The 22,263-nt window shown below is 36.7% G+C and overlaps 1 protein-coding gene across 3 annotated transcripts in view; it reads left to right on the forward strand.

The window, feature by feature from the left end:
* Positions 1-21,489, forward strand: part of LOC129748123 (locomotion-related protein Hikaru genki-like) — an 82,104-nt gene extending 60,615 nt beyond the window's left edge. For 2 of the 3 annotated variants that reach the window (XM_055742618.1, XM_055742617.1), the window contains exons 4-10: positions 2,913-3,713; positions 19,141-19,341; positions 19,741-20,078; positions 20,439-20,601; positions 20,665-20,838; positions 21,104-21,238; positions 21,317-21,489. In XM_055742618.1, the coding sequence (XP_055598593.1) occupies positions 2,913-3,713; positions 19,141-19,341; positions 19,741-20,078; positions 20,439-20,601; positions 20,665-20,838; positions 21,104-21,238; positions 21,317-21,474 (1,970 nt within the window). In that variant the 3' untranslated portion in view covers positions 21,475-21,489. The remainder of the gene's footprint in view (positions 1-2,912; positions 3,714-19,140; positions 19,342-19,740; positions 20,079-20,438; positions 20,602-20,664; positions 20,839-21,103; positions 21,239-21,316) is intronic. The other variant, XM_055742619.1, reaches the window with a different exon arrangement.
* Positions 21,490-22,263: the final 774 nt, after the last annotated feature.

A 22,263-nucleotide genomic window follows, 5' to 3' on the forward strand; every position in this document is an offset into this window, starting at 1 on the left:
AAGTCTGTCAATCAGAATAAGATATAATTCAGATTGGAGAAACTTAAAATCGAAAATTTGTAGTACTTAATTATAACTGAATCAAATGTAAATATCTTGGTGAGATACGCTTGAGTAATTATTTTGATATGCTCTCCTGATCGGGTGAGTCCATCAATGAATTGATCACAATGATGCTAAATTAGGAGGGGAAAAACTAAAGGTATTAATCTTTTGAGGATTGGAGACAAAATTCAAAAGACGAGATTGGTTTAAGATTGTTTTTTCTCTAATTATAGACACTTTACCACTTACACACTTTATTTGTTTAAGATGCTACCCATAATTAAATCGATATTCTACTAAATTGATAAAAAATACTTTTTCTGTAATTGAATTAAAAAAAAGATTTTTCATTTATGTAAAAAAACTCATATCTTCATTAAGTACTTTAAGCTTCTTTTTTTACATCTGAAGTTTTCGATATCTTTCACCCGTCTAAAATTTAAATCCTAGAAATTCTTCAAAAAAGGTAGTAATGGCTGATGACCACAATGCTTTGCGCTCTCGCCTTAGGTTTAAGACATTTGGTGTTCCAGACAAAGTTGTACAACATTACAAGGCGCTACTTTTGAATGAAACAGTTTTAGGGTGGTTCATAAAACTCCTTAGATACGAAAATTATTTTTTTACTGTAATGAGATAGTGCTGTATTATGTTCAGCAATTATGCAGAACAACATAATTGATGAAACTTTGTAGAAGACTTTGAATGTCTATCTATCATCGTTTAGGTTTTATGATGATTTGTCGTGTACAAGTTAGGGTGGTCCTACAAAAACAAGTTTTTTTGTTATAACTTTGTTGGGTATCAACTTATAAAAATTATGTGTTCGGCAAGTATTTAGCAAATCATTATCTGCATCTTTTGGAGCAAACAGATTCCTAATATCTGCTTTTGATTCGCAGTTATCATGAATTTTGTTTTCAAAAATGGCCGTTTTGTATGAGACAAAACTTCAAATGGAGCCAACCAAAAAAATCAAAATTTAATTTGTTTAAAACATGTTAACATGTTAAAATCTACATTATATTAACAAATTGGAGAGGTGTTTTTTGTTTAAAGCTTTTTATTTACATTTGAACTTGACCAAATTAACCATTTTTCATATAACAAAATAAATCACTTTTGCTCTGCGAAATGAAATTTTTCTTTGCGTTCGCACCCTTAGTCAACATTTCTAAATTTTTTACCACTACAAAAGCAGAGTTTCCTATTCATAACCTTTTGTAAAAATTTTGAAAGACTTACATAGCCAGAGGGGCACAAAAGAAAAAAAAATTGAGGATTCTTGATTATTAATGTATAAAACAATAAAGTGAAAAAAATGAATTACTTACAAAACTACCCAACAAGAAAGTCTTGAATTGTATTTTTCTTAGAAGAAGTTATTATTCACTTATGACCTTTTGACTGTGAAAGTCTGTTTTCGTTTCTCCGGTGATCATTTTGATCAAAACCAAGTAAACCCCACAGTTTTCAGTTCAAGAGTTTCGATTATTCGTGATGAACGTTCAAAGGAAAGTTATAGTCTTTCACTGGCTGAAGGGATCTAGTGAAAAAGATGTGGTTGAAGATCTGTTAAAAATGGATCTGAAGCTCTCGAAATTTACATTGAAAAAAAAAATAAAGTATTGAGAAGTTGAAATTTTCGAGACTTCGGGTGAAAAGTAATCGTTACCGAAGTCGATTTGAAAAGCTGAATGCGGACTGGCTAAAATAGAAACGTTATATGAAAAATTGCTATTTTGGTCAAGTTCTTTTTTATATAATGTAGATTTTAACATGTTCTTTTAAACAAATTAAAGTTTGATTTTTTTTTCCATTTGAAGTTATGTCTCATACAAAACGGTCATTTTTGAAAACAAAACTCATGATAACTGCGAATCAAAAGCAAATATTAGAAATCTGTTTGCTACAAAAGATGCGCATAATGATTTGCTAAATATTTGCTGACCACATGATTTTTATAAGTTGATACCCAACAAAGTTATAACAAAAAAACTTGTTTTTGTAGAACCACCCTAACTTGTACACGAAAAATCATCATAAAACCTAAACGTTAATAGATAGACATTCAAAGTCTTCTACAAAGTTTCATCAATTACGTTGTTCTGCATAATTGCTGAACATAATACAGCACTATCTCATTACAGTAAAAAAATAATTTTCGTATCTAAGGAGTTTTATGAACCACCCTAAAACTGTTTCATTCAAAAGTAGCGCCTTGTAATGTTGTACAACTTTGTCTGGTACACCAAATGTCTTAAACCTAAGTCAAGAGCGCAAATAATTGTTTCCCGCTAAATTTCATTTCTGGACCACTGTGGCAATCTTTGAATCAACCGCCATTAATCTGTAAAACAAATGATTAATAAAATGATTTCCATAATCCCTTAAAAAAAAGTTTTTAGATCAATGTTTCAAAAACCAATACAGCTAAATTCTTGTAGAAGTTCCATTTTGGTTTCACATGGAACCGAAAAGTTTGTTAAAAATTCATTAGAACGCTCGATACTAAAAAGTGGACTTTGACTTGTCACAGGCGCCTGGAAAAACAAAATTGTTTTATGGTACTTCTATGAACTTCGAAAGTCCAAAACAAGTACTTCTCTTGGGTACTTTTTATTCAGCCTGATGATTATGTTCAATATTAAGTAACTTTTAGACTTTTGGTTACTTAGATTCTCTATAACGCGCTTGAAGAAGCTCATAAAACGTTGATTTCTGAAAGCACAAATAATTTAACAATTAAAGTTGAACGAAGAGCATTATTTGATTCATAAGTTATATCAGGTTCCTTCATTATCGAATATCAATAAAATTATTAAAGTACCTTAGAAGATTAAATGTAATTATTATTCTTCTTCCAGAAACAACGACCGGCTGTCCACCGCCGGAATTCAAAATTTCTCGGCCCCGAAAAAACATGCCATCGACGGAGGCACCCTTTGTGACCTTCGAGACGACCCAGGTTTATCTGCCTCAGGATTTTACCACGGCCGATTTGGAACTGGTCGATGGGGGCAGGGCAGCGCACGTTGCCGGCAGCTCAGGAGGAGCACTTGACGCCCACCAGCATCAGAGTGCCGCCCTGCACGAGGAACAACACGATACTCCCTTCTGGTGGGAGATGGGGATCCAAAATGCCGAAGCCAGGGAATCACTGGCCGCAGCATCCTTCTCATCCTTGGGCCACCAAAGCAAGAGCCGTGCCAGACGGAGTGTCTCGTTCTCATCTCGGCCGGGTGGCCGAGTTCGCTTCCGACGATCCTCAAACGCCATCGGGGGACATTATCTGGGACAGCAGGATAATTCCCTGTTGCATCAAGAGCTGACACCGGTCATAGTGATTAATAACATCTTCAACGAGAATGACAGTGACCACAGCGTGTTTGATAATGTCTTCTTGAATAGCAATCAAATGGAGCTGGACGACGATGATGCCGAGAAGAATCGCTACGTGGATAAGAACGAGATCGGGGAAACGGTTGGGCAGGGAGAAGATCTGCCGGTTGATGGGACGGAAGAACTGATGGGTGCTGCTGCTGCCGGGGCCAGTAGGTCTCGGGTAAAACGGAAGTCGGGCAAGACGACGGGTGCTCTAAGCAGGGCCAAGGGAAGCGGCGGAAGTGACAGCGGAAGCAAAAGCATCACCCGGCACAACAAACAAGGTGAGCACATTGCCGGAGCTTGCTGGTTGAGCAATTAGTTTAAAGTTTGTGGTTTCCGTGGGATTTACTTATTTATGCTAGGTCCCGAGAGTTGACATGTGTGTTTTTTGAAAGTTTGTTAGCAGAGAACGGTCGGTTTAAAATCAGATTCCGAGATTAAAGGCGAGAAACCATTGGCTGCTTGTGGCACATGTCATGTGAAGAAAAAAAAAACGTGGTGAAGTTCGGGGTTGTTCTTTTCAAGTTTCAAAATTTTCACTTCGATGATAAAATTCTTCGAATTCGGACTCCAAAGAACAACTGCCCAAAAATTTAATAAAATAGGGACTGATTTTATGCAAAACGTTGATTCCTTTCGCTAGTGTAAGAAGAACCGTGAGTAGAAGTGGCGTCGGAACATGTTAGTTTTACAAATTGTTAGTGGTTGTTTGGAAGCACTCATTTTGGATTTTTTTTAATAAGTCTTTATTAGCCTTTTAATCATTATATTCAAGTTATATTATTAAAGTTTAATTAGTGTTCGGATCATTTATGATCAGTTCAACTCTTTGATTAAGTAAATTTTAAACATTGTTTATTTCATTTAAATTTGCTAGAGCAATAAATTGTTTGATTTATAGGAGAATATCCTGTAGAGAAAAAAAATATATATGTACATATATGAATAAACTTAAACCTAAATTATATCCTGAAAACTAACTTAATTGTAAAGAGAACGAATCTCTAAGATGGAAGACTGCATCGATGTTCTTCTGAAGTAAGTGATGTTTTTGTTGGTCATCCCTTCGATCGATTCAATGCCCGCAATCCGATGAAGATCTTCGGTGCTGTGCCAAGGTGGAAGCCGCAAAATCATTTTCAAAACCTTGTTCTGAATGCTCTGAATGGCTTTCTTCCTCGTCACGCAGCAGCTAGATCAAATCGGAACTGCATACATTATCGCTGGTCGGAACACCTGTTTGTAGATGAGCAGCTTATTTCGAAGGCGCAACTTTGATTTCCTGTTGATGAGAGAATAATGAGATTTAATATATTTATTACATTTAGATTGAATATCTTCAATGTGATTTTTAAAAGTAAGATTCCGATCAAGTGTGAGTCCCAAGTACTTCACGTGAACAGACCATTCTAATGAAACCCCATTAAACGACCAACGTTGCTCTTGGCTTATGGGGAAATAAAATAAGTTGAGTTTTGGAAGCGTTAGGAGAAATTTTCCACATTTTCAGGTACATATTTCAAAAAGAAATTTAAATTTTGGGTTGCAATCTACTGCGTACCACCCGTAAATTCCGACCTTTGGCTGAAAGCAAAGTATCATCAGCAAATAATCTTCTACCTTTTCTTCTGGTACATCAGGAAGATCAGAAGTAAAAATATTGTATAAAATTGGCCCAAGTATACTGCCCTGAGGGACACCAGCTCTAATGGGTGTCCTTTCAGAGCATGAATTTTGATAGCTTACTTGTAAGGTTCGGCTAGTCAAGTAATTTTGAATAATTTTGGTGAGATATACAGGAAAATCAAACCGAGCTAATTTAGCTACTAAACCTTTGTGCCAAACACTGTCAAAAGCTTTTTCAATATCAAGAAGAGCAACACCAGTTGAACAACCTTCAGATTTGCTAGCGTTAATCATATTAGTTACACTCAAAAGTTGATGTGTAGTAGAACGTCCATGACGAAAACCAAATCGTTCGTCAGGGAAAATAGAATTCTGATTAATGTAAATCATCATTCTATTCAAAATAACTCTCTCAAATAGTTTACTTAAAGAAGGAAGCAAACTAATTGGTCGATAACTTGAAGGCTCTGAAGCCCTTTTTCCAGGTTTCAAAATTGGAGTTACTTTGGCATTTTTCCATTTATTGGGAAAATAAGCCAAGTGAAAACATTTATTGAAGATTTTAACTAAAAAAATTAAAGTGCTTTCAGGCAACTTTTTAATAAGAATATAGAAAATCCCATCTTCCCCGGAGCTTTCATATTTTTAAATTTTTTGAAAATCAATTTAAGTTCATCAATATTTATCTCACAAGAACTTTAAAACACATTTTTTTTAGAAAGAATATCATCAAATTCTAGGGTAATTTGAGCATCAATTGGACTTACAACGTTTAAATTTAAATCATGAGCAGACTCAAATTGTTGGGCTAATTTTTAAGTTTTTTTTTGCGTTAGTTGAAAGAAGTTTATCCCCATCTTTCAAAGTAGGAATTGGCTTCTGGAGCTTTTTCAGAATTTTAGTTAATTTCCAAAATGGCTTTGAGTAAGGTTTTATGTCCTCTACTGCTTTTGCAAAATTTTCATTACGAATAAAATTTAAACCACGTTTGATCACTTTTTGAAGGTCGCTATAAATAAATATCAAATAAGGATCCCTAGTTCGTTGATATTGGCGTCGAATATCAAATGTGCCAACTGCGGTGGCTCTAGGATTTGAAATGAGCTGTAGCAAAAAAAAATTGTATGGAAATTAGTATGGAAAAGGTGACTTTTTTGTTCTATAAATCTTACAGCCTCACTGTTCCACTGAACTCAAATTCCCTAAGCTGCATCTGCTGCTGAAGATTCAAGGAACGACTTTGATGAAGACCGTGAACCTCTAAGATGCGTCAATCTAAAGCTATGACGATTTCAAAATTTAATAATTTATTGTGTTTTTTTTTGCACCTTTTCAAATATCACACCTGCACTACATCTTGGGTTGAAGCCATTATACGTTGGAAACTAGCTTGCGTGTTTTCCCATATGCAGAAGTGTTTTCATATCATTGGTTTTCGATTGTGAAAGTTGCTAAAACGGGGCTTTTGGGCCAGAATTGTTTCTGAGAAGTTACAAACTTCTTCCACCTCGGAAGAGGGGAAGGGAGGAGGGGAGGAGATGGTTGTTCTGAATAAAATCGACACAAAATATGAAACAAATCGATCATTTTCCATGTGATATCTATAAAATTGGTAAACATGTATTTTTCCTAACAACTCCATGCATTGTATAAAAATACCCCTCCCACCACAGTAAAGAGGGCTCCCATAGCAATTTGAGAACCCCTCTTTTTTCAGGGCGAAATGATTTTAATTGAATGATTAATGGCTTTTCGGTGAAGTATGAATCCAAATAGAAAGAATATCAAATGAAAGGAATGAAAATGATTGACAGATAGATTAGATTAGGAAGCATTGTATAGGTCGGGCATTGTATAGGTAGGTGGTTTTCAAACTTTTTTCCTTCACCGCCCCCTTGCGATTAGTTTTTAAGCTCAACGCCCCCCTGAGCGAATTTTTGAAAAATCTTTAGAAAGAATGCTGATTGGCATCGTTGCAAAACCATAAGCTTATGAAATTTTGTTGTAGTATAATAGCTTTCAATGTAACACATATAAAAACTGTTATAACTGACTTGAGAAGACCGAAAAGCCCACGCATAACCATCAATTATAGCAAGATAAAACACAAAATAAATTCATTTTTAAATTGCGACCCAGAGATGGGTCTTGACTCAAACATTCAGTCAGCGAAACTTTTTTTGTAGAGAAATGAATCCAACTTAGATGAAATTTCAGGGACTAGATAAGAGAAAATCGATGTTGAAAAACATGCGAAAAAAATTCGCCTTGTCTCCCGGTGAGACTTGAACCCACATCTTGCGCCTCTCCGGGGCCCATGTATTAACATTCTACTACAGGAGACCAACCTGGCGTATGAATATTATACTGGTTGAGTGTCGATGTCTATCGGAATGAAGGGAATAGTTCTCCCATGTGATCATAATCATTTTTCTTGGTCTATTTCTATTCCCATCATTTCATCTTACGGTAGTTGGAATCAAGTTTGGACATTTTTAAGCACGGCAAGATTTGCATTGCCTTCTCATATCCTGCACGGGTTGTCAGTTATGATGAGAAATGATGCGTTTGCCGTATTTCTATTTAAAAATAGAAATAAGGCGGTGCCAAACACCGAAATTGGCTGGATATCCAAATACGGCAAACGCATCATTTCTCATCATAACTGACAACCCGTGCAGGATATGAGAAGGCAATGCAAATCTTGCCGTGCTTAAAAATGTCCAAACTTGATTCCAACTACCGTAAGATGAAATGATGGGAATAGAAATAGACCAAGAAAAATGATTATGATCACATGGGAGAACTATTCCCTTCATTCCGATAGACATCGACACTCAACCAGTATAATATTCATACGCCAGGTTGGTCTCCTGTAGTAGAATGTTAATACATGGGCCCCGGAGAGGCGCAAGATGTGGGTTCAAGTCTCACCGGGAGACAAGGCGAATTTTTTTCGCATGTTTTTCAACATCGATTTTCTCTTATCTAGTCCCTGAAATTTCATCTAAGTTGGATTCATTTCTTTACAAAAAAATAAATTCAAAATTGCTCCAAACACCAAGACTGAAATAAAAAAAAATAATTTTTTTCAGGACAAATACTTAAAAGTTGAAAACCAAAAAAAAAAAAATTATAACAAATCCTCTATCAAAACTTTGGGAAACAGAATTCTTTACTTATTAAAATTGCCTTTAATTTTTCACAAAATATTTACTGATAATTCAGTGAAATCGCATAAAAAGTATTTTAAATCGTATCATTTTTTGGTAAAGTAAATTTAAACCTTTATTATGGCAATTGTAAACTAAATTTGAATACAATTTTTTCACGGGTCTAAAAATTTAACAAAGGTTCCAAAAACATAATCCAAAAGTTTAGTGAAAATCGAATAACTTTTGATGTTAAATCATGAAAATTGCCGTATTTCATTTCTTTATCGATCAGCAAATCAGAACTAAAATAAACGATCCTTTGAGTTGCTAGCATTCTCCTCTATTATTCCAAAAATCTATGACTATCAGGTAGCAGGTATCAGAAAAGGGGTAGGCTTGATAGCGGCACGTTATCCAAACAAACGGGAAAATTGTGCCTAGCCTTTTTTTTTACAGATTTCATCATATACCTGAGAAATCTGAAAACCATAAAGGGATTAGAAAATAAATAAATATTTAGGACATGAAGCCGATCCCCGTAGGAATTTTGAAGCATTGAAGCTTATAACCACATTGGGTGAAAAATGACAGATTGTTATTTTAGTTTAAATTCTTAGAATGAGGCACACTTATATCAGGATAGGCGAGAGTACATAAAAGCTTTCTAGCAATCGAAAAACAGGCATATATGAGCTAAAAGAATCATACATTATTCATGCACAACTACAAAATTCAGGAGATTTGAGTTTACAACGATTAGAAAATGTTCTAACCAGGATGCTACCATGAGGGCAAATAAACGATTTTATAATGGCAAAGTTGGCATTTAGCCTATCCACATAGGGATTTTTAAGCAATGAAGCTTTTTTTCAATCAAAATATTGGAAATAAGTACATTTTTTTAAACTTCCTTTGTTAAATTCTGACATACATTAAAAAAAAAAGAAGTCGGGCAAAAGAGGGACATGTACACACTAAGTGGAAGGTAAATATAGGTACAACAGTACCTCTGAATCATAGCGATTATTGCAAGTGGAGTGGATTGCCAACCATTGTAGGTTTCTTAGGGTTGGATGCCTTCTCTCGACGAACCATCGGCCGTGGAAGCCCTAGAAGTCAATTCGAAGGCCAAGCCACACAGACATAGGCTGGACCTTGCTACCGATGGGGGAATCATATATACATACATACATACAATAGTACATCTGAATCATAGCTTAACCATAAAGCAGATTCAGAGCACAAAGTCTTGATTTTATATATTTTTATTTAACTGACCAGTTAGCGCTCTGGTTAGAGGACTTCAATGAGCTTCTGTGATGCCAAATTTGAAACAGGCGATATTAACACTGCACGAAGCTGTAGCAGTGGATTCCAGAACCAGGATTGACGTATGATACGGAATATCAGAGTACGATATTAGAGGAGCTTTGACTCTTCTTAACACTATACCATTCTAAAGCTAAGAGAACATGTGTCAATACCAGGGATTGAAATGCTCTTGCTCAAGCGGCTGAGCATCAAAGCTCCTGAAGCTCGAGAGCGAAGAAAGCTGGAGCCAATTCTAGCCCACCAATAAATGCTCAAATTAAGCTCATACCTCTTCTGGCTCTACACTGCAAAAAATCTACACATTAGCGGTATGTGTCAACCTATATAGATTTTTGCAATTTGACTCCCATTTGAAAAGTATATGTCGGCATTTCATAATCATATGTGACACATAAAAGCTACAAAATTCCACACATAGCTGTTATAAGTGTACTACCCGCTTGGTAAACGCCTAAAATGATTTTTTTGTGGGATATGCAGGCGCTTTTAAATCAACTGTGGTTTCGGAATATTTAGATTCATATATTTATTTAAACAATTTTTTGTTCACTTTAAATGGATATTTATTCAATCTAAATGTACTTAACTTTTGTTCATTTATGTCATTGTTGGATCATCGTCCGACTTTTTCGTTCCGTGGTCCTGGACTAATGTCATCCGGCCCCTCCTATTAATGCTTGGCTTCATCGTAATAAAAAGTGGAATTGTCTGACCATGTCCTGTCCGTCCTGTCTTCTGGATGAGGGTGGAGTGTCTAAATGATGACAAAAAAAACTTTTAGTACACGTACCGAAAGAAGAATTACAAACTCACCATTAAATTATAGATCCAGATACGTAAGAAGCCGCTGATCGCTGCAATACTTGCTGCAATGGAGTAAACAAAACATAAATAATTATATTCCAACCATAAAATAATATTATTACAATTGCTTACATAATAATGTTTGGTTCAACACAAATCCAAATTTTTCCTTCGTCAACATCACGTGTTTTTAACGAGGTAGCCATTTTGAATATGTGAAAACTTTCAAAGACGAAAATAATTGAATTTATGTGCAACAACATATCAACTTTATATGTTGAACATATAAACCTTATGTGTGACATATGAATATCATATCAATCAAATAAAATCAATGTGTCATGCGGTTTTAAATAGTTATGTGTGGGGTAAATATAGCTACTAAGTGTGGAATTTTTTGAGTGTAGGAGACAAGGTTTTGCATTTTGCTTTGAGTTTGTTAGCTCAAGGAGCAGAAATTTCTTGAGCTTGCTGGCTCAGCAAAATTGTAACAGTTGAGCTTAGTGATGTGTATTGACTTTGCTATTGTGGTGCTGTGTGAGCCAACGGCTTTTTTATGCACCAGGAACTGTGGAAGGGCTTGTTGGGATTAATAAATTGTATGTTAAAGATTTCTTGTAACTGGTAAAAGTTACCAGCACTAGTAACTATGAAATAGTAAAATTTCGAAATTTTCGGAAACACGCCAAATGAAAGGGCTTGTTGTGAGGATTATAAAAAACAATGTTAGAGAGTTCAAGACACTAGTAAAAGTTACCAGCACTAGTAACTATGAAATAGTAAAATTTACAATTTTTCGGGAAAACGCCAAATGAAAGGGCTTCTTGCGAGGATTATAAAAATCAATACATATTAGAGAGTTCTAGTTACTAGTTAAAGTTACCAGCACTAGTAGATAACTATGAAATAGTAAAATTTACAATTTTTCGGGAAAAACGCCAAATGAAAGGGCTTTTTGGGAGGGTTATTAAAATCAATGTTAGAGAGTTCTAGTTACTAGTTAAAGTTACCAGCACTAGTAACTATGAAATAGTAAATTTTACAATTTTTCGGGAAAAACGCGAAATGAAAGGGCTTTTTGCGAGGATTATAAAAATCATTGTTAATGTGTTAAAAATTTGTAAGTACACAACCCGTTCGCTTTGGCAACACGCCCGTAAATTTTATGTTACCCAAATCGAATGTTGCCAAAATCGAACGGTTTTTTTTGTTACATTTTTATTTTAAATTTTTATTTCGAAATTAGTCAAAATTAATGTCAAACCTTTTATTTGCATAAAATTTTTCAATATGGCTCAATTATATTAGTAAGCAGTAAAACATAGAAAAAATCGTGTTTTAGAGTTTAAAACTATTATAATAAGCCGAATTTCATACTAATATTATGTTTTACATTAATTTTGATAAATTTGAAATGAAAACAAAAAATAAAAAAGTGACAAAAAATCCATACTTTTTGGATGTTGCCAAAGTCGAACGGTTTTTGCTCGGATGTTGCTAAAATCGAATGGGGTCTGTATTACTATTCCATAGTTACTAGTGCTGTTAACTTTAACTAGTTACTTAAACTCTCTGACATTGATTTTAATAATTCTCCCAACAAGCCCTTTCATTTGTCGTTTTTCCCAAGAATTTGTAAATTTTACTATTTCATAGTTACTAGTGCTGGTAACTTTAACTAGTAACTAGAACTCTCTAACATTGATTTTAACCCTCATCCGCATTAGGGTGTCATTTTGACACCATTGCAAGTTTGAAGGCTTGTAACTTCTTTCAGAAGCTTCAAAATACAAAAATTTCTTCGGGGACCCTAAATGAATTCAAAAGTTCTTCAATATTGCATCTTTCCTTTTTTTATGGACGAACCCTGGAAGCCTGGACAAAAAAACTCCCTTTTCCGACTTTTGATGTCATTTTGACACCACAAAAGTAAAATCTATTTAAGTCGTTTGAATTATTATGAACTTCATATAAAACTTATATCAATAGAAACCTTGTATTGTCAGTAAAATATGTTTAGAACATTATATACAGCTAAAGTTACTAGTTTTCTCGTTATTCAGCATGAAAGAAAAAAAATCCGAAAAAACATGCCTCACGAAAACTGCTGTAGTTCATATGTTACACGTCCAAAAAAAATATTTGCCTTATGCATATGAAAGCTGAAGTTAATGCCTACATCATGAAGACAAGAAATATTTTTTTAAATTTTTTTTAATGAAATGGTCACAAAAAGTTTAAAAAAGTGGTCTAAAAAACCTACTTTTCATTCGATTGCTAGTAAATACTGTTTGAGCGATGGTAGAGTTTTGAAAAAAATATGACTACAAAATGTATTAAAATTCCAACATTTTGCTGTCTTTAGATTTTTGATGCAACAAAAATTGAATTAACTGGAATTTTTCAAAGTTCACTACTTTGCGCGATTTTTTTACAAATTGAAATTTCATCTGTTTTTGTGGTCCACTGTCAGGTTGTACCCAGATTATCAGTGCTTTTACTTTGTTTGGACCAATCAAGAGTATATTCATTGGAAAGCACATTTAATCTGAATTCTAGTGAGGTGCTACAATTCACGCTGTGAGATTTCACAAAAATATGAAAATTATAAACGTAAAATCATTCCTGAATTTCTAGAACTACAAGCACCGTGTCCAGCAAATCGTGTTTGTTTGCTCTCCGAGTAGGTACGGTGGGTGGTGATTCGGGCAGAGAGCGAAGCCGACAGACGAAATAATGATGCGTGTCGTGACTAGCAAACGAGAACTACTGTCAATAGAAAATTTCCAACCGCGAAACGTACGACACGCATCATTATTTCGTCTGTCGGCTTCGCTCTCTGCCCGAATCACCACCCACCGTACCTACTCGGAGAGCAAACAAACACGATTTGCTGGACACGGTGCTTGTAGTTCTAGAAATTCAGGAATGATTTTACGTTTATAATTTTCATATTTTTGTGAAATCTCACAGCGTGAATTGTAGCACCTCACTAGAATTCAGATTAAATGTGCTTTCCAATGAATATACTCTTGATTGGTCCAAACAAAGTAAAAGCACTGATAATCTGGGTACAACCTGACAGTGGACCACAAAAACAGATGAAATTTCAATTTGTAAAAAAATCGCGCAAAGTAGTGAACTTTGAAAAATTCCAGTTAATTCAATTTTTGTTGCATCAAAAATCTAAAGACAGCAAAATGTTGGAATTTTAATACATTTTGTAGTCATATTTTTTTTTTCAAAACTCTACCATCGCTCAAACAGTATTTACTAGCAATCGAATGAAAAGTAGGTTTTTTAGACCACTTTTTTAAACTTTTTGTGACCATTTCATTAAAAAAAATTTAAAAAAATATTTCTTGTCTTCATGATGTAGGCATTAACTTCAGCTTTCATATGCATAAGGCAAATATTTTTTTGGACGTGTAACATATGAACTACAGCAGTTTTCGTGAAGCATGTTTTTTCGGATTTTTTTTCTTTCATGCTGAATAACGAGAAAACTAGTAACTTTAGCTGTATATAATGTTCTAAACATATTTTACTGACAATACAAGGTTTCTTTTGATGTCAGTTTTGTTTAAATCGGTCTAACACGCCAAAAGATATAACGATTTGAACTTGTGGTGTCAAATTGACACCACAAGTGCTGATTAGGGTAATGAAATCTAATGCGGATGAGGGTTAATAATCCTCGCAAAAAGCCCTTTCATTTGGCGTTTTTCCCGAAAAATTGTAAATTTTACTATGTCATAGATACTAGTGCTGGTAACTTTAACTAGTAACTAGAACTCTCTAACATTGATTTTTATAATCCTCGCAAAAAGCCCTTTCATTTGGCGTTTTTCCCAAAAAATTGTAAATTTTACTATTTCATAGTTACTAGTGCTGGTAACTTTTACTAGTATCTTGAACTCTCTAACATTGTTTTTTTTTATAATCCTCACAACAAGCCCTTTCATTTGGCGTGTTTCCGAAAATTTCGAAATTGAAAACAAGCTCAACAATTTTGAATCGGTTGAGCCAACAAGCTCAAGCTCCTCTGGAGGCATGAGCTAACGGGCTCACGAGGGAAAAAAAGAGCTAAGGTTTCTTCCAAACAAGAGCTTAGCAATACGAAGCTCCGGAGACAAAAACGATAGGAGCTTCGTCGATTGCTTTGTATGCGGAGCTATGGAAATAAAGAGCTATGAAGCTCGCTCAAATGAGCTTAATTTTCAATCCCTGGTCAATACAAGAGAAGTGACATATATTAGGTGAAACAGATATGACTGTCGACATGCGGTACAAGTTTTGATCAAAAACTTGATTTAATAGGGAACATTGAGGCCTTTTGGCAACCCTAAAAAAAAAATAATTTTTTTTGAAATTTTTTTTTTCCACGGAAACGATATTTGTACGGCTTCAATGATTGAATAACCATGATGCAATTTCTACAATTTAATATCTTTATATAAACGGACGTTTATATCCACAAAATTCTGTTGCCAATCCAAAGATAGAAGGGACTGAATACTTGTCCATTATAAGGAAAATACACTAATTTTGCGCTTGACGTAACAGATATAACTAACGTAATTTAGATCATATGCTTCTATGATTTCAAATCGGTTAATATTAACAGATAGCCAGAAGCAATGGGACCGTAAGAGATTTTATTGAACGGAGTTACTAGGAGAGCAAAGAGATTTGTTAAATGAAAAATCATATTCCAAATTGGTAGAACGAGAAAATATGGAAGAATACAGCTTGTGCAAATGCAAGTACTACATATGCACTATTGGCATACCCTTCTCGAGAGAAAATACGTACAAAGGTTAAAAAATACTAGCAAGAATTTAAAACTGATTCAGATTCAAAACATTTCCTTCCAATGTTTTGAACTTGAAAAACTTCTGAACTCTGCATGCAATAATTGACCTTGACCTATTTTCTCCCCCGCCCAGATACAGCCTCATTGATTTCCAATAGACAGAAATATGAGATAAACGTATCTGGGAAGTACTGGATAAGTCGCCTGTTACGACATGGACCAGTATCCCAGTGGCAGTATTCTTTAGGCCGCTGCCACACAGCCAGGGGCAGTACAATACAATTTTTTCACGGGTCTAAAAATTTAACAAAGGTTCCAAAAACTTAATTCCAAAAGTTTAGTGAAAATCGAATAACTTTTGATGTTAAATCATGAAAATTGCCGTATTTCATTTCTTTATCGATCAGCAAATCAGAACTAAAATAAACGATCCTTTGAGTTGCTAGCATTCTCCTCTATTATTCCAAAAATCTATGACCATATCTGCAATGCCTTTTATCACAGATTCTATTCGAAAGATTTTTGTCAATTTTTTTAGGAAAATACATTTTAAAATTTTTCAGGCATTGAATAAACATTAGAATTTATCAAATTCATATGACCTAGAACACAAAGCCATCCAAAATATATGCTTCTTAGTTCAACCCAAAATAAACTTACAAAACCAGATCAATATATGTACAGATCGTAAATATAAGAAATCTTTCAGAATTAAAAATAATCTGTCTGTGATTGTGACTTACAGAGACAGAAACTTGCTTAACAACTCTATGAGTTTACAGATATTTAACATCAACCTGGTTATAATTTGGTTTTCAGAGTTCTTCAAAGTCGTTTCATTGTTTGGCATTGAACGTACTCGTTGTCATTTCAATTCTAAGTTGTTCCTTAATTTGTGAAAATGTAAGTTTAAAAAGGACACCACCACCCCCCTGAGCCCTTCCAACGCCCCCCAAATTTCAAAGTTGAGCTCACCGCCCCCTAGAAGCTCTCAACGCCCCCAAGAGGACGGTAGGGACCACTTTGAAAACCACTGGTTTAGACGTAAAATAGGTAAACCTATTAGCGCTACATATGCAAGCGTTTTTAAACCATCAAAGATTAAAAAAAAAAACCAAATGGTGCTAGGAGCGACGCGCTTCTTGAAGCCATCGTGATCACACAAAAAAAGATAATACTACATTAGACTGAGTCGATTTGGGATCTAATAATATTCGTCTTAGACCAAAATTCATTCATTCGCATTGCAGATATGGTCATAGATTTTTGGAATAATAGAGGAGAATGCTAGCAACTCAAAGGATCGTTTATTTTAGTTCTCATTTGCTGATCGACAAAAAAATGAAATACGGCAATTTTCATGATTTAACATCAAAAGTTATTCTATTTTCACTAAACTTTTGGAATTAAGTTTTTGGAACCTTTGTTAAATTTTTGGACCCGTGAAAAAATTGTATTCAAATTTAGTTTACAATTGCCATAAATAAAGGTTTAAATTAACTTTATCAAAAATGATACTATTTGAATAACTTTTTACTACTATTTAAAATACTTTTTTTTATGTGATTTCACTGAATTATCAGTAAATGTTTTGGGAAAATTAAAGGCAAATTTAATAAGTAAAGAATTCTGTTTCCCTAAATTTTGATAGAGTATTTGATACAATTTTTTTTTGTTTTCAACTTTAAGTATTTGTCCTGAAAAAAAATTTTCATTCTTCAAATCAGCATTCTTTCTAAAGATTTTTCAAAAATTCGCTCAGGGGGGCGTTGAGCTTAAAAATTAATCGAAAGGGGGCGGTGAAGGAAAAAAGTTTGAAAACCACTGGTCTAAACGATGGCTGTTTTACTTTCATACGTGATTTGATTCATAAATAAGAGCCCCGCCTGGTTTAAGTTATAACTCGTATTTAGCAAACAGCAGTTCGAAAGTGAAATCGCTATTCCATTCACTTTCAAAGCACAACCCTATCTGGGGTGATCTTTACCTCTAGTTCCAACAAAGAAGTTAAAATTTCTTCATCAGCTACCTAAGGGTCCAACGCCGATTGACCGACGTATAGGACAGAAATAAAAGATCTCCACTGTCTTCACTTGCTGCCAGCCAAGGTTTTCGTCAAATGTGCGGATTCCAGCGGCTAGACTACGCCGCTATGCGCTTCTAGGCCTGCCTCTTCTTCGATACCCATCTGGATTCCAGTCAAGCACCTCTCTACAAATCTCGTTCTCATCTCTTTGCAGCGTGTGTCCATTCTATCCCCACATGCGTTTTGGAATCTCGATTTCTAGCGCCTTTCGGTAACACCAGCAATGAAGTTAAACGTTTAATTTCAAGTTACATGGTCACCAAGCGCGAATGCTATTCTGCAGGTAGCGATTCACAATACGGCTTTGAAGTTTGAGCTGAAGATTCGGATTTTTGGTCGTAGAGAGATCTGACGTGACCGCCAGATATTTCGGAGACTCTTAAACGCAAACCGGGCTTTTCTGATCCGGATTTAGATGTCCTTCTTGGTACCACCGTCAGGCGTAATCTGGCTACCAAGATACTGGAAGCACTCCACTTTCTCAAACTTTTGTCCAGCTACCACGAAATTGGAGAGATTTTCTGTGTTGATTTCCATCGACATGGTATTTACGACATTGACATTGAGACCTGCTACTTGGAGCTTTCGGTGAGGTCGTCGAGTTTGTTCTTCATATCCGGATGTCTTTGAGCGAGTAAAAAAATATCGTCTGCCAGGTCGAGGTCGTTCAGTTGCTTCAGCAGTTACCGGCTTTGGATCAGACAAGACACCGTCGTGCAGGACCTTGCATGAAAATTTCTCGTACTGTCTTCGAGCCGCCCAGATGTTTTCACCAGCAGAAGAGAGCAGAAATTCGTTGATTTGTTCCAGTATTATTCATAGTATAGTGATGTGATCCACACATGATTGTCCGAAACGTAATCCAGCTTGTCGACGTCGGAGTGTAGCGTTAATCTTCTACTGGGTCCTGTTCAGGATCACTTTGCAGAGTATTTTGAGGGTTGTACAGATCAACGTTATGCCTCGCCAGTTACAGCACTCTGTCAGGTCTCCTTTTTTAGGGACCTTTACAAGGATACCCTGCATCTAGTCGGCCGGGAATGTTGCAGTATCCCAAATGTCAGCGAAAAAACGGTGCAACATTTGTACTGACAAGGCAGGATCCGCTTTTAACATTTCAGCAGGAATGCCATCGATCCCGGGAGCTTTGTTGGATTTCATGGCTTTGATTGCCGCATCTATTTCAGCCAGCGAGGGTGCTTCCGAGTTGACGCCTGCGGGTTCTGTTGGCCATCGCTATTAGTGACTCGAGAGAGTTGTTCGAAATGCTCAGTCCAAAGTTTTAGTTGATCTGTTCGATCTGTCAACAGCTGACCTGCTCGGTCTTTCAGCAGCTTTCTAGCATTAGTACTTGCGCCACTAAGGGGACGAAAAATACCGTATAATAAACTACCTATTCCAGCTTCGTATATCGCTAGCGGATGGCTGCTTTGGCTGGCCCGGTAAAAGCCGGCTCAATTCCGACTTTCGCTTTTCTCCGATCAGCCAGCCTCCAGGTTTCATCCGACATCCGTTCACTTCTTCTTTCACAATTTTCACCATGGCTCGCCATGATAATAGCAAACCGGTTTCCTTAGTATTCAATAATTTTTCTCAATAGAGAACATAAGACTATTTTTTTGCAAAAAAAAATTATCTTTCTGACACTCCAGAATCTAAAATTATTATGAAAGATAATAAAATGCGTTGTCAATTTGCCTTGGAATGAAATTCCGAGGTTCTTTTCCAATATATTAAGCAAAAATGGGTTTTCAAAACAAGAACGAATTGATCATAGCTCAGCAAAAAGCTTCTACCAAGTTCCGGCGCCACTAAGAAGTAGTAGTTAAACGTACACACCAGGTTGACCACAGAAACACTCAAACCTAGCAAACAACTCGAATCTATAGATAACTCGGAAACGGACGATTTGGACCAGGGACCTCACGATGAAGCTGTCCCGATCATCGAAACCGATCAACCTTCCGGGAGCAACAAATCCCTAGTATCTCGGGTGAAGCGTAAGTCTGGTAAGGCCACCGGTGCTCTGAGCCGACCGAAAGGTGGCAGCGATAGTGGCAGTAAGAGTATCAGTCGAAACGCCAACAAAGGTGAGCGGTGTGTTTCTAACCTTTAAGCAGTTTTCTTTTCATCCAGTTTTGTCCTTTGCTCTCATGATATATCGAACATTCATTTAATTTTTGGCTAAACTGCAAAAACTGTAGCTCGTTTAATGCCTTGCTTTTTTGAAAATTTACGCAAAATTTATCAGCAATATTGCTTATCTAGAACTATTGATCATCTCCAGAAAAAAACCCACATGCTCACATCAATAGAAACAATAGTTCTAGTTCACGAGTTAACCGACATTAGTCAATCACAGGCGTGCATCGCTTAGCACTCTCATATCAATTCCCAAAGTTTGCAGCATCCATTCGCTTAGGCTTGCGTGATCGCTTCCGATGGGATTTTTGGATACGCTTTAAGTTTCAACCAGTTTACCTTTGTAGGTCAATACGACGAGGACGGAGGTTACGTTCCACCGCTGCCGGATTCTCACGAGAGCGTCGACGAGAAGGAAGAGAGTGAGGAAATCGAGGAAAGTCCGGAGCTGCACCAGTTCCGGGAGGTATCGGAGGTACGCTTTCCGGGAGAGGTAGGGCCCCTGGGGGGTCATCGGCTGTGCAAGATCCAATGCATCAAGGGTCACTGGATTGGACCGCTATGCGCAATGAACGAACACGAGGTGGACGAGCATGGACAGCTGAAATTTGAACCCCTGTACAAACGCTGTGTGGTAGATCACATTCCGCCCCATTTGCTGTTGAGCTACAAGAACGTTTCAGTGGTAAGTTGTTTGAGTAAGGGTGATGATTTCCATAGAGACGTTTTACTCAACACAGAAGCCGGAAAACAGATTTGGCGTCAGATAATATCTGAGTTAAAGTGCCAGAAAATTTTTAAAAACCTTCTGTTTTGCAGGAGCAAATAAGAAACAGGAATTACGATAGACTGTGAATATCATGGCAGCAGATCGACGCGCCAGCAAAACAATTTAACATGATAGAAGTAACTACGTACGAAGTAACCGCAGATCAAGACAAAGATTTGATACATTTTTAAAGTATAGAAATGTTTACATTATGGAAATCACCTCCCTAGCTTTGTCAATAAATACGTTCAACAATAAAATAATCATCAATTTCAGACGCTTGGATGGGATCTTCCTCATGGCCATACACTGCAGGCAAGATGTCGCGATTTAGGGCTCTACAAACTGTTAGGCGAAACGAAGGTCTTGTGTTCTAACGGGCTATGGGCCCCCAAAATGCCATCTTGTGTGCCAACTACCCTCTTAACCAATTATTCAGGTAAACCATACACAATATCTCAAAGTGCCTATTTCACAAAGAAGGTTTTGTTTTTAATTGTAGATGATAGTCCCCCATCGATTCGGATCAAAGTCGGAGTAGGATCTGCTGCGTACGAACCTTCGGGTGTGTTAGCTGTTCTGCCAACCAGTACCATTCATCTGGATTGTATGTACCCGAGACGTCGAGGATCACCTGAATGGACCTGGACCGGATGGTTCCGACAGTACTTAACCGGTACGAAATACATTCGTAGCTCCAAGCTTTATCCACATTATCCAATCGGAATCCCCATCAGAAAAAAGTCTTATTTCATCATTCTGCTTTGCGTTTATCAAATTAAGCAGAAATTCTGACAGTAGCTCCCTCTTTTCCCTGTCTATCAATATCTTAACCTCTTGCATTGAAAACGTGTTCCTTTAAAACAAACCAAACGTAGAATTCCCCTGGCAGGAAATCACCGTTAATCAATACAACCCCATTCCGGATTATTTCCATGTAGGTTGGTCGGCGGTTCCGGAGGAAAAAGCCTCCCGCTATCGGCTCACTATCAAGGACATCCAAAGCCAGGACTCGGGCACCTACACCTGTGCCTCACCACGGGGTCTCACCAACAGCATTGTGATTATTGTTGCAGGTGCTGGACCAATGATATTGAATTGGTGTTTTTTTATGAGTACGCAATAACAGAAATTTTCGTTTTTTCTTGTTACAGTATCGCAATGTACATCTTTACTGGAACCGAAACCACCACTGTCTTTGAGGTTGGAAGGAATTAAACTTGGTCAACGGGCTCTATATCGTTGCCCGCTCGGATACACCTTACAGGGAACGGCCAATGCCACTTGTCTAGCATCAGGTAAGCAAGCATAAGATTTGATTAGAATCTGAACTGGTCTAAAGTTGTGAAAACTTCGAATTCATATCCTGACTTTATTATAGGGTATTTTATTATGTTTATGACTTTGCTACTACCCTGTTCATTCTGGATGACGTTTAAACAGCTGATTTCTAATTTTCAATTTTAAAATCTGTGTATAGTGAACTCCAGTTTTCGTAATTTTCGTGAAAATGAGAAGCATTTCCCCAAAAAAAAAACGCAAAAATATCGCGCACAAATGTTGTGAATACTTTCCCCAATATATCGCTGAGCCAGTTGGTGAAAATGGAATAAGAAAGCATTGGAGCCAGCGGTCCCAAATGTGATTTGGAAGTATGGAAAGAATCAAGGAATAGTCGAGATAGCCATGACCAGTGACTGGTATCAACGAGTTCCAGTACGATCCTCATGGCTGAATATTTTGTGAATACTGGTACGCGCACTTCGAAGACGTTTTCAAGGAAGACGGCAAGCAGTTCGACGACAACGCAAAGGTGAGGATGCTTCTCCGTAAGATTGGCACGTTGTTCCCCCAAAACGCTACGTGAAGAGCATCCTGCCAAAGCAGCCCCAAGAATTCTGTTCCGAAGAAACCGTCACGAAATTGAAGAAACGATTCGGAAGGCAAACATCGCTCTTCAACGTTCGCTATCAGTGTCTTCAGTACGTGAAGAACGATGCAGATGATTTTCCACCTACGCGGCCTCCATCAACAAAACTGTGAAGCGTTCCAATTGCCGAAGCGGTTCGTCTGTGGTCTCCAGTCACCACGCGATGCAGAC

Source organism: Uranotaenia lowii, chromosome 2 (genome assembly GCF_029784155.1).
Source record: "Uranotaenia lowii strain MFRU-FL chromosome 2, ASM2978415v1, whole genome shotgun sequence".
Classification (NCBI taxonomy): domain Eukaryota; kingdom Metazoa; phylum Arthropoda; class Insecta; order Diptera; family Culicidae; genus Uranotaenia; species Uranotaenia lowii.